The sequence below is a fragment of the Carcharhinus amblyrhynchos genome, chromosome 19, assembly GCF_965287045.1.
Source record: "Carcharhinus amblyrhynchos chromosome 19, sCarAmb.v2.hapA, whole genome shotgun sequence".
NCBI classification, from domain to species: Eukaryota; Metazoa; Chordata; class Chondrichthyes; order Carcharhiniformes; family Carcharhinidae; genus Carcharhinus; species Carcharhinus amblyrhynchos.
Window position 1 is genome coordinate 15,470,132 of NC_137342.1, and position 16,170 is coordinate 15,486,301.

A 16,170-nucleotide genomic window follows, 5' to 3' on the forward strand; every position below is an offset into this window, starting at 1 on the left:
GCTTTTACCAGTCCTTGCAGGACAGTCCAGAATAAACTGCGTAAAATGCAGGATGCCTGGCTGAGCACCAAGGCAGATGAAATACAGGGATACACTGACAGAAACAACTTGAAACAGTTCTATGAAGCCCTCAACACTCTCTACGGACCTCAATCTCTTGGGAGTTCCCCCCTCGAGTACAGATGGTACAACTCATTATCGAGAGAGCTCAGATCCCGCAGAGATGGGCTGAATACTTTGAAGCCTTCTCAACCAACAGTCATCTACTAACGATGAGCAATTGGCAGGATTCCCCAGGTTGATATCAACAGCACCATGGATGACGCATTGGTAGTGGCCGAAGTCACAAAAGCTGTCAGCCAGCTATCCAGTGGCAAAGCCCCAGGGGCAGATGCCATACCCGCAGAGATCTACAAAGCTGCTGGTCCCGTACTTATTGAGAAGCTCACCGAGTTGTTCCAGTCCTTTTGGAAGCAAGAATCCATTCCTCAGGAACTTAAAGATGCTTCCATCGTACACCTCTACAAGAACATAGAACATAGAACACTACAGCGCAAACAGGCCCACGAGTTGCGCCGATCACATCAACCCCACCAATCTATAGACCTATCTATAACCCCCAATCCCATTAAACCCCATATACTCATCCAGAAGTCTTTTAAAAGAGGAAGGGCAATCGGCATGTATGCGACAACAACTGAAGAATCTCACTGCTCTCCATCACAGGAAAAACCCTCAACAGTCCTGCTAAACCGTCTGGTCACTCATCTGAAGCTAGGCCTGCTTCCAGAGTCAGTGTGGCTTCTGCAAAGGTCGCGGGACTATTGACATGATTTTTGCTGTGTGCCATCTTCAGAATTGTCAGGAGCAGAATTGCGAGCTCCACACAACCTCTGATGACCTCACAAAAGCCTTCGACACTAAGATGACAAGGCCTGTGGATGATCATTTCTAAGTTCAGCTGCCTCCCCAAATTCATACAGATGGTACGCCAGTTCCATGATGGCCAGAGTACTGGATGGTGGAGAATCCTCTGAGGCATTCCCAGTCACCAATGGCATCAAACAGAGCTGTGTGCTCACACCCACACTGTTCAGCGTGATGTTTACTGCCATGCTGAATGATGCATGATGCCTTCCAGGACAGTGTTGCTGAATCAGCTTCAAGTACAGAGTGGATGGGAAGCTCCTCAACCTGACGAGATTTCAAGCTATCACCGAAGTGAAGGAGACTGTTCTGAGACTTCCTCTTTGCCGATGACTGCGCCCTGTATACTGGCCAGGGATGCAAGTCAGCACGGACAACTTTTCCACGGCTTGTGACAACTTTGGACTGACCATCAACATTAAAAAGACTGAAGTCACGCACCAGCCTGCTCCTCATGTACCGTACGCAGAACCTATAATCACAAAGGGCAGAAACTACAGGCAGTGGACCAATTCACATGCCTTGGCAGCACCCTCTCCCAAGCAGTGACTATTGATACACAAGTTAACTTCAGAATAGCAAAGGCAAGTTCTGCTTTCGGTAGACTGTGCTCCACTGTACGGGAGCATCGAGGACTCAGCCCAGCAACTAAACTGAAGGTCTACAGCACCACGGTACTCACTACCTTCCTGTACGCCAGTGAAACGTGGACTGTGTATCGAAGGCATGCAAGACAGCTCAAATCATTTCCACATGACTTGTCTTTGCAGAATATTACGCATCAGATGGCGAGACAAAGTACCAGACACTGAAGTTCTCTCTAGAGCAAGTCTATCATCAGTCCACACACTGCTGATGAGAGCACAGATCCAGCGGGGCATGTCATGTCATCCGTATGTCAGACGAGCGCATATCCAAGCAGCTCCTTTTTGGGGAAATCTCAGCTGGAAGACACGCGTATGGAATGTAGAAGAAACGTTTCAAAGACACACTTAAGGCCTCCCTGAAGTCACTTGACATAGACACGACCACTTGGAAAATGCTGGCACAAAACCGCCCTAGCTGGCGCTGCCTCATCCACAAAGGTTGTCAAGCTTACGAAGCAAGGTGTATTGCTGAAGCACAAGTTAAGCGTGAGCTGCGCAAGTTCAGAGCCACCAACGCAACAACTAGTGCCTACACAAGTCTGTCCAATATAGGCGAGGACATTCCATGCCCGAACTGGCCTGATCAGTCACCTGTGGACACACTGCAACCAACCTCAAAATGACTAATGGTGTTGAGGTCCACATCGACAACGATGGGCGAACAACATACTGTCTCGCTTGCTTAATTTGAACATCCATGGCAATCAGTAACAGGATTAGGCACAATGCTCATCCTTTCGATTTTAAAATTCTTACTGCACAGTTTATTACTTTTTGCACATATCCTGGAATAATATTACATTCTTCTCAGGGACTCCATGAATTCTAGTACATCTCCAGCCAACTTCATTAGGCACTGATCAGCCTTCCCTAGATCGCTGGATACTCTCATGTTACATTGGACTGCCTGATATTTCTCCATTACTTGTCTCAAAACAAAAATTGCATTGGAGATATTTCTTCCGTACATGAATCCAAATTCACCTTGACGGTTTTTCGCTATGGGGTCAACCCTGCTCCTATTTTCTGTTATCCTGAACAGGGAGATCATGGTATTAACAGTAGGCATGAACAGTGCAACTTTGAAGCTCAATGCCTTCTCTTAACTTCACACACTGAACACATGTTCAGCAGCAGGACAAGTCTACATGATCTTGCTCCCTGCCCTGCCTGCAGCCCACTGTGCTGCATTCTCACCATATGCTGAATCCACCACTATGCTACCCTCTAAACTGCATAGTATGTGCATCTGAGCTGGTGGCTTGGGTGAGAAATAGAGTTGCAATTTGTTTTCAATGTTTTCTTGTAGCTTCTCCAATGCCTTATATTACAGATCTTGAATATAAGGAAGGAGGTAGATGGAACAGTGGTTGGAAGTGACAATTCATAAATCATAAGAGGATGGGATGCGAAGAGGAATAGTACAAAAGATTGGTTTCAGTCCCACTAGTAGCCACAACTTGGGAACGATCATTTTAGTAATGGCAAGTACTGTCTTTTCCATAGAGGTTATGAGATGCAGCTGCATCTGCCTCACCTCTGCTTATTTCCTGCTATACCAGACTTTGTGTCATCTTGTCCCACAAATGAAAGCATATGGAATTGTGCTGTGTGAGGAACTTAAGTGATGTGACTATTGTAGTTAATTAGCTGACAGCGTGTGCAAGCAGCAAGATGTAGGTGAGAGGCTTGCGGCCATGCTAAATGTGTGAAGGCAGAATGGACTTGATTGGTAGATGAGTGATTCGGGAGATGGGGGTGGGATGAGTGAATGGGAGGTTTGCTGAATTGAATTGTGTTTGAGGCTTAGTAGTGCATTTAAAAATGAAGTCACTGACTATGATCAGTCATGAGGTTATGGAACTCATTACGTCCAGGTCCTTTGGACTTGACTTCTGGCATTGACTTCCAATAATCTTTTCCCATTTCTTCCAGTGCATGTGTCAGGAGGGTCTGCTAATCTACTGTAAATACAGGACACCTCACCTACCTTCCACTTCCTGCACCAAGGTTTCCAGTGCAGCATCCAAAAATCTGAGAGCCCACTTTCTCCCATGCTGTAACCCTCTTCGATGTTTTTCGTATGTGCCCCATTCCACAATTCACTTTCCCCTTCAAGAAGTGCAGGTTAACTACAAGCGGTATAACCATTTATGACATTAGTCCCTGACTGATCTGCTCAGCCAAATCAACAACACAGTTGCTGCTGCTGCTGGATGCTAAAATCTTTGAAACAAGTAAGCAGCAAAAGTTGGCCTGCTGCCTACATTATGAGTCATGGGTATGGATTCATTGCATATTGCAATCCTGATGTCCAATTTAAAATGGTGTTGAATGTAGCCCTCAATTTTTTGTCCACTATTTTAGAGTCTATTCTGGCTGCCCATAGCACACTAATTGGTTATTTACAAGGCACAGAAAACTTCACTCCAAATTTAAAGTATTATTTGAAATATTAGAGAGGAAAAACATCTAAAAATCAAATCAATGCTTAAAGAATCCTGATAGCATAATTTCAAGAAGAAACTGGATACATACATGACTGTGTTGATACCAGAAAGTTGTTGGATGAGCTGCAATCCACATCCAACTATCAGCGCTCTCCGAGTTGGAGGGTAGGTTATCATCTTCCATAACACAGAATCACCTATTACAAAGAGAATTCACATTACTGATGTAAACATACAGAACAGAATCAACAGGGTTTCCACCACATTTCCAGTTCAGGAATTGTAATAATCACAGTGCAATTTGTTGTTCCCAAACAAAAGTATTTCTTGGAAGATATAATTTACAGCAAACTCCATGTAGACTGCTGGCATTACTGCCCAGTCCCCACTGACCAGAAAATCATATTCCATCGCAGAAGTGTCTCATTATTGTCCCCACTACGACTTCAGTACAGCAAACACTTACCTCAAATTATAATTTATGCAACAAGCATTTTGATTTCAAGAAGCAGATGGCGAGAAATGTAATTTGCCTTTACAGTAAAAAACCTCAATCAGACCAATGTATGCAAGCAAGGTATGCAAAGCACCTATTAGCTATGCATTTGTATTCTTTAGAAAGGCCTCTGAAATAAGGAAAAACTAATTAAAAGTAGCAACTGGCAGTGGCACAATGGCTAGCACTGCTGCCTCACAGCACCAGGGGCACGGGTACAATTTCAACCGCCAGTGATTGTGTGGAGTTTGCACATTCTCCCCGTGTCTGTGTGGGTTTCCTTTTGGTGGTCTGGTTTCCTCCCAGATGCCAAAGATGTATGGATTAGGTTGATCCATGGTTAAGTGTCCTTTAGTGTCAGGGGGATTAGCTGGATAAATATGTGGAGTTACAGGGATGTGTGGGGTTGGGTTGGATTGTTGCCAGCATAGGCTCCGTGGGCTGATGGTCTCCTTTGGCACAGTTGTGATTCTATGTTTACATCCTATGATTCTACAGTCTCCAAAAAAATCTCTCAGAAACTAAGACAGACAATTCCTACAACATGTTGAATAGACTAAGAAACATCATGCTGTAGTTTATTGAAATTAAATTATGCATACAAGGTATACAATTCAGCAATGAAAATACTATTGGTTAGGAAATTCAGATTAATTTACACTTGTATTGTGGGTATTAGAAACAAGGTACGAGTTTAAGGTTAATTTGCACTTGTGTGTGCCAGGAGTTGAAACTTCTGCGAGCTTCATTTTAAACAAAGGTGTCTACAAATCTGTAGGTTTGAGTTTTATTTTAAACTCTGCATGCATCATATTTAAGGGTTTACGATGCAAATTTAATTTCTCAGTCTAAATCTAATCAATCTGTTTTATCTCTTTAGAATTTTCACGGGGAAGAAAAGAGACCTGGATCAATTCAACATTAAATAAAGCCAAGAGGTTGATTAGATAAGCTGCACTTAAATTTGAAAGAGGTGGTGGTGGAGGGTTAGAATTTCAGTCTGTAATGTGACAAGACCATCTTAAAAACAGCTATGAAATTATATTTTATTCTGAGTGCTGAATTTATAGACCCAATCAGTCCATTTTGATCTGGCACACAAATTGTTAAGATTATTTTATTGCATAAGTTATAGTCAGCCTTTTCTCGTGGCAGATTTATTAAAATCGACAAATCCAAATGTTCAAATTCACTACGTTAGTCAAAAATGTGACAATGTTTTGAAGCACTTTTAGGCAATATTTGTCACTTTTAGTAATGTATTGAATACAAAAATGTTCAATTTGTAAGGAATTACAGCTGTTGACATTGTACAATAAAATTGATTCACAGAGGATTTTTCATTTAATTCAGGGCTTCAGTGGCTGTTAAACTTCGTTTTGTTTTTGCTTTGAGTTCATGAAAGACATCAAATTCCAGGGATTAAAGTATATTATTATTCTGTATTTGATAAAATGGATCAGTTTTCTGTTTCTGTTGTTTTATCACAAACTTACTCTGAAGCCTTGAATGTGCATTTCTCTCTGGTCTTGTCCTTATTTCTCTCTCTCTCCCCTCCATGCATTCTCTAAACTCACCTCAGTAAAAAAAACTTCCCTTCTTGGTCTTCATGTTAACTGGTAGTGTTAATGGTTTGCCCTCCTCAAGTGCTATCATCCTGATCTTTAGATCTGCTATCATCACCTTTCCTCAAAAGCAATCCCTGGTCCCCAGCATCCTTGCAAACTAGTGCCCCATTTATTTTTAAAATTCTATCATGAGATGTGAACATTATGACAAGGCCAACATTTATTGCTCATCCCTAATTCACCTTGAACTGAGTGGCTTGCCATTACCATCTTAAAGGGCAATTGGAGTCAATCACATTGTTAAAAGTCTGGAGTCATGTAGCCCAGACTAAGGATGGCAGATTTCCTTCTCTAAAGGATATTAATGAACTCAATGAGATCTTACAACAAAATATTACAGTTTCATGGTTTCCATTATTATTGACTAACTTTCAATTATAAATTTAATCGATTGAATCTACCAGCACTGTGGTAGAATTTTAATCCATGACCTCAAATCATTAGGTTTTCACTGCAGCACAGTATCAAAGTGGCTCTTACAAAGAGCAAATGACATCCTGTGATTGTGCTTATAGGTAAACTATCCCTCCTCATCCTTCTTGACCTGTCTGCAGTCTTTGACATTGTTGGTCACAACATCTTTGTCCTGATCTCCTCTTCGCCTGGCTGAATGGGACTGCATTCACCTGGTTCCATTTTTAATCGATCTAATCATCATAGTATTGTTCACAATTGCTTCTCTTCCCATTCCTACAGCGTCACCTCTGGTGTTTACTAAGTATGTATGCTTGAGCCTCGCCTGTATCTCATCTATATGCTGCCTTTTGGCAATGTCATCCAAAAACTCAGTATTATTTCTCACGTGTACAGTGCTCCACTGCTGCTGAATTATAAGACTGCTTACCAGGTATCCAGGGCTTGAGCAGAGATTCTCTTTAATGGGATCACTAGGACAGCAGCAATGTTTCATCCAATACACAGCAATGTAGCACCCGAGAATATATTGCACATTGAAACAAAAAGGCTCACAATTTTGTGGAAGACTGGTCAAGTTTAAATTTTAAGCTACTGATGGGCAAAATAAAAATAGTGCTCCCAAGAGTCTGCAGACTACACAGTACACAGAAAATTGAGAGAATATTTGCTCCAATGAGAAATGGATTCCTGCATTTTCAGCTCATGCAGAGAATGAGGGGGAGAGAGTCATAGGGGTCATAGAGATTTACAGCATGGAAACAGGCCCTTTGGCCCAACTTGTCCTTGCCATCCTAACCCCTAAGCGAATCCCAATTGCCCACATTTGACCCATATCCCTCTAAACCCATCGTACCCATGTATCTATCTAAATGCTTTTTAAAAAGACAAAATTGTGCCCGCCTCTACTACCACCTCTGGCAGCTTGTTCCCAACAGTCACCACCCTCTGAAAAAAATTGCCCTTCCGGACACTTTTGTACCTCTCCCCTCTCATCTTGAATCTACGGCCTCTAGTTTTAGGAAAAGGTATTGACTATCTAGCTGATCTGTGCCCCTTGTTATTTTATAGAACACTAAGTTCAACCCTCGGCCTCCTATGCTCCAGAGAAAAAGTCCCAGTCTATCCAGCCTCTCTGTTTAACTCAATCCATCAAGACCCGGTAGCATCCTAGTAAATCTTTTCTGCACTCTTTCTAGTTTAATAATATCCTTTCTATAATGTGACCAGAATTGCACACAGTATTCCAAGTATGACCTTACCAATGTCTTGTACAACTTCAAGACATTCCAACTCCTGTATTCAATGTTCTGACTGATGAAACCAAGCATGCCAAATGCCACCTTCACCACTCTGTCCATCTGTGATTCCACTTTCAAGGAACTATGAATGTATACCCCTAGATCTCTTTGTTCTGTAACTTTCCCCAATGCCCTACCATTAACTGAATAAGTCCTGCCCTGGTTCAATCTACCAAAATGCATCCTCTCTCATTTGTCTAAATTAAACTCCATCTGGCATTCATCAGCCCACTGACTCAATTGATCAAGATCCCCTAGCAATTGGAGATAACTTCCTTCACTGTCTCCTATGCCACCAATCTTAGTGTCATCTGCAAACTTACTAACCATGCCTCCTATGTTCTCATCCAAATCATTAATATCAATGACAAATAACAGTAGACCCAGCACTGATCCCTGAAACACACCACTGGTTACAGGCCTCCAGTTTGAAAAACAACTCTACAACCACCTCTGGCTTCTTCAAGAAGCCAATTTTGTATCCATTTAGATGCTTCACCATGGACCCTCAGAGATTCAACCTTATGCAACAACGTACCACACGGTACCTTGTCAAAGGCCTTGCTAAAGTCCATGTAGATAACATCAACTGCACTGACCTCATCTACCCTCTTGGTTACTCCTTCAAAAAACTCAATTAAATTTGAGAGACATGATTTTCCACTTGCAAACCCATGCTGACTTTCCCTAATCAATACTTGCGTCTCTAAATGCCTGCAGATCCTGTCTCTCAAAATACCTTCTAACAATCTACCCATCACAAATGTGAGGCTCACTGGCCTATAGTTCCCAGGCTTTTCCCTGCAGCTCTTTTTAAACAAAGGCACAACATTTGCCACTCTCCAATCTTCAGGCACCTCAGCCGTTGACTATCGATGATTCAAATATCTCAGCTAGGGGACCCGCAATTTCCTCCCTAGCCTCCTGCAATGTCCTGGATACACTTCATCAGGTCCTGCGGATTTATCAACCTTGATGCATTTTAAGACTTCCAGCACCTCCTTCTCTAATGTATACACTACTCAAAACATCACTATTTATTTCCCTGATTTGCTTAACATCCACGTTTTTCTCAACAGTAAATACTGGTGAGAAATATTCATTTAGGATCCCATCCATCTCTTGTGGATCTACACATAGAAGGCCTTGTTGATCCTTAAGAGGCCCTACTCTCTCTCTTGTTACTCTTTTGCCCTTTATGTATCTGTGGAAGCTCTTTGGATTCTCCTTTGCCTTAGCTGCCAAAACAATCTCGTATCCCCTTCTTGCCCTCCTGATTTCTCTCTTAACTACTCCTACACCCTCTATTCTCAAGGGATCCACTTGATCCCAGCTGCCCATATACATCATGTGCCACTTTCATCTTCTTGATGAAGGCCTCAATATCCCGAGTCATCCAGGGTCCCCTACTTCTGCCAGCCTTGCCCTTCACTAAGAGGAATGCGTTTACCCTGAATCCTGGTTAACATACTTTTGAAAACATGCCACTTATCAGAAATCCCTTTGCCTTCCCACAGACTCCCCCAATTAACTTTAGAAAGTTCCTGTCTGATACCAAAGTTAGCCTTGCCCCAATTTAGAATTTTAACTTTTGGGCCAGACCTATCATTCTCCATTGCTATCTTAAAACCAATAGAATTATGGTCACTGGTCCCAAAGTTATCCCTCTGTCAACTGCCCTTCCTTATTTCCCAAGAGAAGGTCAAGTTTTGCCCTCTCTCTAGTTGGATCACCGAATGAATGAGAAATTCCTCCTGAATACATTCAACAAATTTCTCTCTATCCAACCCTCTAATACCATGACTGTTTCAGTCAACGTTGGGAAGTTAAAATCTCCAACTATTACCATCCTATTTTTCTTTGAGCTATCTCCTTACTCATTTGCTCCTCAATTTCCCACAAACTATTTCGGGGCCTATTAGTACAACCCTATCAAACTGATTTCCCCCTTTTTATCAGTTCTACCCATATAGACTCAGTGGCCGAACCCTCGGATATATCCCCTCAACATGGCCATAATGTTTTCCCTAATCAAAAGTGCAATGCCCCCTCCTCTCTTACCTCCTGTTCTATCTTTCCTTATAGCCTCGGTATCCTGGAACATTGAGATGCCAGCCCTGTTCCTCCCCTAGCCATGTTTCAGTAATTGCTACAATATCCTAGTCCCATATACCCAACCATGCCCTGAGTTCATCTGCTTTGCCCGTCAGGCCTCTTGCACTGAAATAAATGCAGTTTAATCCAGACTTCCCTGGCTCTCTGTCCTGCTTTTGCCTGATCCATCTCATACTAAGATTACTGACACTGCCGTTACTACTTAATGTGCCCGCTTTAACTTCTGTGTTGTCCTTAAACGTCTCTTCTTTTATTCCCTACTGCTTTGGATCCCACCCCCCAAACTAGTTTAAGCCCTCCTGAGAAGTTCTAGCCAGTCTCCCCGCCAGGATGTTAGTTCCCCTTCAGTTCAGGTGTAACCCGTCCTTCTCGAATAGGCAAGCCCTTCCCCAGAAAAGATCCCAACAATACAAAAATCTAAATCCATGTTTCCTGCACCAGCTCTCAAGCCATGCATTCATCTGCCTAATCCTCCTATTCATATTCTCACTAGCATGTGGCAACGGTAGTGGTCCTGTAACCTTTGAGGTTCTGCATTTTAGCCTTCTGCCTAACTCTCTATATTCATATTTCAGGACCTTATCCCTTTTCCTACTTATGTCATTGGTACAACGACCTCTGGCTGCTCACCCTCCTCCTTGAGAATGTCCTACAATCGCTCAGACGTCCTTGACTCTGGCACCAGAGAGGCAACACACCATTCTGGAGTCTCGAACGCGGCCACAGAAACGCCTGTTTGTGCCTCTAACTAGCAAATCCCCTATTACTACTACTTGCTTGGTCTTTGCCCGACCTTGTCCCGCAAAAAAGCCAGCTGTGCTGTCACAGGCCTGGCTACTGCTGGTATCTCCCACTGACAGGCTATCGCCCTCAACAGTATCCAAAACAATATACCTGTTTGAAAGGGGAATAGGTACAGGAGACTCCTGCACTACCTGCCTGCCTCTCCTGGCAGTCACCCATCTACCTGTCTAAACCTGTAGTGCGACAACCTCCCTGAAACTAGTGTCTATCACACTTTCTGCCTCCTGTATGCTCCACAGTGCATCCATCTGCTGCTCCAACTGAATAATGCAGTCTGTGAGGAACTGCAACTGGACACACTTCCTGCAGACAAAGTTATCAGGGAGACTAGATTGCACTCTAATTGCCCAGATTTGACAGGAGCAGCATGTCACTGCTCAAGCTGGCATATTGCCCTCATACAAGGACAAAAGAATCTCAACTCACCCATCCTTTGCTTGTGGGCTTCCTGCAAACGTTAGAGGACAAGGTAGGGAGGGAAACACTGAAGTAGTGTTTGGGGTTTAACTATCCTCTCACAGAAGAGGAAAAGAAATCTACTGCGGCCTTGTTCCTCAGCCCTGCTCATTGTGCTTGAAATTTCTTTCCAATCCAATATACCCACCAGCTTATTTGACTTTCAGGACAGACTTCTGTCCCAGTCCTCTGACTTTCTTCATCTATAGTCAGTAAACAATGGTACAAAAGTACACTTCCCAGATATTCTTTTGCTTTGAAACATTCCCTTACTGAACAAAAAAGAGAATAGAATAGAATCTCTATGGTGCAGAAGAACCCATTCAGCCCATTGGTCTGCACCAACTCTGAGCATCTTACCCAGGCCCTCTCCCTTACCCTATCGCTGTAACCCTACATATTTACTATATGTAATCCATCTAACTTGCATGTCTTGGGACAGAAGGGGACAATATAGCATGGTAATCCACCTAACCTGCACATCTTTGCATCGGGGGTGGAACTGGAGCACCTGGGAGGAAATACACACACACACACACATAAGGAGAATGTGCAAACTTCAGAGTCACCCAAGGCCAGAGCTGAACTCCAGTCCTTGGAGCTGAGAGTATTTCATCACCCATGAAATGCAACTCAAAATAAATGGTTTTCTTTAAAACTGGTAAAAATCAATGCCAAACAGAAAATGATGGAAAACCTTTGCAGGTCTGATCAAGAGAGAACAGAGCGACATTTCAAGTTTGGATGAAGAACCTCGCCTGTGTCCTTGACTCATGCGAGGCTCACAGAATGGAAATCTCCATTGGCCTTGGGCGGGATTTTACGAGCTTCACCCAAGTGAGGTTGTAAAATCCTGGCCATAAACTCTGTTCTCTCTCCACAGCTGCTGTTAGCCTTGCCGAGCTATTGCAGTATTTTCTATTTTGCAAATTCCAGCATCTGCAGAAATTTGCTTTTACCTTGATAAATAAATGAATTGATCTGGAATTCTCTGATTTTGGCTTATTTACATAATTAGCAGAAGTTCTCTGCGCAAGCAGCTAGCCAGCTGCAGGAGGGCCCAGCTGTGGGGAATTATATACCAAATTGTTACGCCTGCTGTCTCAAAAACAGAAATCGTATTCAGTTATTTAAAAAACTGGAAAAATGCAGCAGATCACGTAGCACCTATGAAGAGAAACAGAATGTTTCAGGTTGATGACATTTGATCATAACAGAATGGTTGTGAGGAAAGGTCATCGAGGTACAATAACCGTTTCCTTTGAAAGATGCTGTCTGGTCTGCAGAGTTTTTTCAGTATTTTTTATTTCAGATTTCCAGCATCTGCAGTATTTTGTGTTGTCAGCTACTGTGTGATAAGAAAACCAAAGGATTTAAATATAATGTTTGGCACAACGGCAGGTGTGCTTCAAGTACCTGTTTCATCACAATAAAAAAATTAAAAATGCGAAACCCCTCAACAACCTGCTCTATCATGAAACACCATTTGATTAGGCTGCATTTAGAGTATTGCGTGCTGTTCTGGTCACCACACTAGCAGAAAGATGTGGGAGCTTTGGGGAGAGTGCAAAGAAGGCTCACCAGGATGTTGCCTGGTCTCGAGGACGTTGAATAGGAGGAGAGGCTGAATAAATTAAGATTGTTTTAATTGAAAAGACAGAAGCTGAAGGGAGACCTGATAGACATCTACAAAATTCTGAGAGGCAAAGATAGAGTGGATAGTCAGAGGCATTTTCTCTAGGGTAGAAGGGTCAATTCAAGGGGCCACAGATTCAAGGAGAGGGGGGAAAAGTTTAAGGGACGTGTGCGGGGGAAGTTTTTCATCCAGAGTGTGGTGGGTGCCTGGAACATGCTGCCAGAGGTGATGATGGAAGCAGGCATATTAGCAACTTTTAATAGGCATCTAGCTGGATACATGAATACGAGAAAATACTCAGAGGGCCAAAGGACCTGTTCCTGTGCTAAAAACTTTTCTTTGTGAGTCAGACTCAGTAGCTATCAAAAGAAATATGGTTTCAACTGGTTCTGTTTCCCCAAGTATCTGTGAAAATTGTTATTGGAAATGGGTGGTTTTAAATTGTCCTAATTTCCCCTTGGGAATGGAGGTTGGGGTGGAAGGAAGTTTGGGATTTCAATCAAGACTTCATCCTTCCACTTCAATATCATGTACATTTATATTCCTGACTGTACAATGCATATCCATATGTCACAAAAAAATGATCTGCTTGTATTATGTATGCATAAGAGAATGGGTCAGGTGACCCACTTGGGAAATCACCCCATCAGCCCTCGAGGGGTAGAGTGCGAGGAGTACAATTCTTTAATAAATCCTAATGTTCCCGTGGCTTGCTTTTCAGTGTAACTCTGGCCTTTCAGTGTAACTTCTTTGGAGCTACCCCCCCCCACAGTAGTCTCAGACTTAACAGCTCCTCAAAAGCTAATTGTAAAAAGATATGGGCCAAAATGTCTGGCTCCCCAGCGTATGATTTGAGGGAATATCCCAAACATGGATTGGGAATCCCTCATGGAAGTCCCCAGACAAGGGTTTACTTTGTAATTGATCAGAAGGGCTCATTTTCCCTGCATAATTACATTGCACTGGGAACCATCCAGTTAAGTGATTTATGTCACTAACCTTGTGTGGTTCAGCCAATTTTACATTCATAATTACTCTAAGAGTCAGAAGAAAAAAAAACACTCCTAACTTCAGAATAATACCTCAAAAGATCCAGGCTAAGCCCTGCATTTGACAGTCCCCAGCTCTCCCCACTCTTGCCAGATGCAACCAGGCTCCCTATCCCCACCTTGGGGCTGAACAGCTGACCAATTTCTAACAATCAATCTCTTCCACAAAGGGGGCACCATAAATCCAAACAAACTAAACTATGCATGTAGAATAATAAGCAGAATAACTTTGTAATGCAAATGAAACGTGATGCCCCCAGTATTATCTGCTAGTTGATAGGTTCTTGAAGGCTGATAGACGCTGTCCAATTTTGCTTCAAGGTTACACAGGTGCTCATGAGGACTTGAAAGATGGGCCAACAACACAGCATATTCTCTTTCATTGTCAGTGTGCATCATGAACCTGATCCTGGCCATTGTGGCACCATACATTCCAGGATCATCATCTGGAGAAACTTACAATTGCAAGGTGTTATCATCCTAAAATGTGAAATTGAAGAGAATAAAGTCTACAGAGCAATGCTAAGGTGACAATGAACCTCAGAAAATATCTAGCATAAAAACCCCAAAACCAGACAGCTACATTAAAAATAATGTGAATAGTTAATAGACTAATTTACTGGGTTGGTCTTTGATGCACAATAAATATTTTGTCAAGCCCTGAAAATCTAAGAGTATTTGTTATCTCACCCCATCTTGTGCTAAGACATTGATTTGAGCTGACAGCCTCCAACTATACAATTTGAAATGCGAAAAGTCATGGACTCCTGGGAAATCTTCTTGGTTTATCACCATGACAACGGCAACAGCAGAATTAAATGCATTTATCTGGAAACAGAAGTTCAATGTTTAACTGTTAAGGGGACTCTCTTCTGATATCAATAGCTAGTACTATTTAATTAGAACAACTGATAAAATGCTACAGAGTGATCAGTTGTTGACATTACCACCACTGCAAAAGGAAAGAGCTGAGGATAAATTGGTCACTGTTGTGTTCCATAGGACATGAAAAGAAATCCAGAACTTTATTCCTTTTAAAACAAAGATTTTTGCTGAAAAGGATAGCTGTTACATGACCACAGATTTAGCCCTTTTGTTCTAAGAGCTACCATCAGGAGCTAAAACAACAAAATAATTCCTCACATAGTTTGTTAAGCCTCATGCCTTATTGTACAGACTACTTGCAATCAACGAAAGCAAAGGATGTGCAAACAATTGGCTCCCCAACTTGAACTATCAAAAAAGAGCAAAATGCATTATACTAGGAAGTGATACTTATTTTCACCTGATCTTGCTCCAAAAGCAGAACACCGAAACCAACCAAGCTGCAATTAACTATTAGTGTGACATGTCACATGACCCAAACCTTTGGCCTTTTTGGACATTTCTAACATTACGTTTTTAGCCATTAATTGACCTCCAGTGTCTGTTTATCTACTTCATTTTGCTCAGTGATGCCCTGTTTAGCTTTCGCTCAGGGCCACTCGTGAATGGTGCTGAACAATATCTCCACTTTTGATCATATGACAGAAGGTCATTGATGAAGTAGCTAAAGATGGTTGGGTGTAGGACATTACTCTCCACTCAGGTCAAATGCAGCCTTGATGTAAAGGATTGTTACTCTCACCTCATCTCCAGAATTCAGCTCTGTTGTCCATGTTTGAACCAAGGCTATAATGAGGTCAGGAGCTGACTGACCTTGGTGAAACCCAAACTGGGTGTCACTGAGCAAGTGCTGCTTGATAGCACTGATGATAATCCCTTCCATCATTTTACTAGTGATCAAGGGTAGACTGATTGGAGTCTAATTGGCCACGTTGGGCTTGTCCTGCTTTTTGTGTAGAGGACATGCCTGAGCAGCTTTCCACAGTCAGGAAGTTGCCAGTGTTGTAACTGTACTGGAAGAGCTTGGGAGTGGCAAGTTCTGGAGCACAAGTCTTCAGTACTACTGCCAGAATGTTATCAGGGGCCAAAGGTCAGTGTAAGCAAGGTGGAGAACTAAAATGACAAGTCACAACCAGATTAATCACGTTTGCCGACGGGAGATGTCTATAATAGACGTGCATCTTCATTTCATAGAATTCCTACTGTGCAGAAAGAGGCCATTCAGCCCTTTGAGCCTGCACTAACAACAATCCCACCCAGGCCCTATCCCCATGACCCCATCATTACCTTGCAAATCCTTCTAACACTAAGAGGCAATTTTGAATTGCTAATCAACCTAACTCCCCAGTTTAACAATGGCAA

The 16,170-nt window shown here is 42.5% G+C and overlaps 1 protein-coding gene across 4 annotated transcripts in view; it reads right to left on the reverse strand.

The window, feature by feature from the left end:
• Positions 1-16,170, reverse strand: part of LOC145355324 (proton myo-inositol cotransporter-like) — a 122,822-nt gene that overhangs the window by 55,737 nt on the left and 50,915 nt on the right. For all 4 annotated transcript variants that reach the window (XR_013888955.1, XR_013888954.1, XM_080207285.1 and 1 more), the window contains exon 4: positions 4,113-4,221. Coding sequence is in view for 2 of the 4 variants with exons in the window: in XM_080207285.1 (XP_080063411.1) it covers positions 4,113-4,221 (109 nt within the window). In the remaining 2 variants the exon portion in view is untranslated. The remainder of the gene's footprint in view (positions 1-4,112; positions 4,222-16,170) is intronic.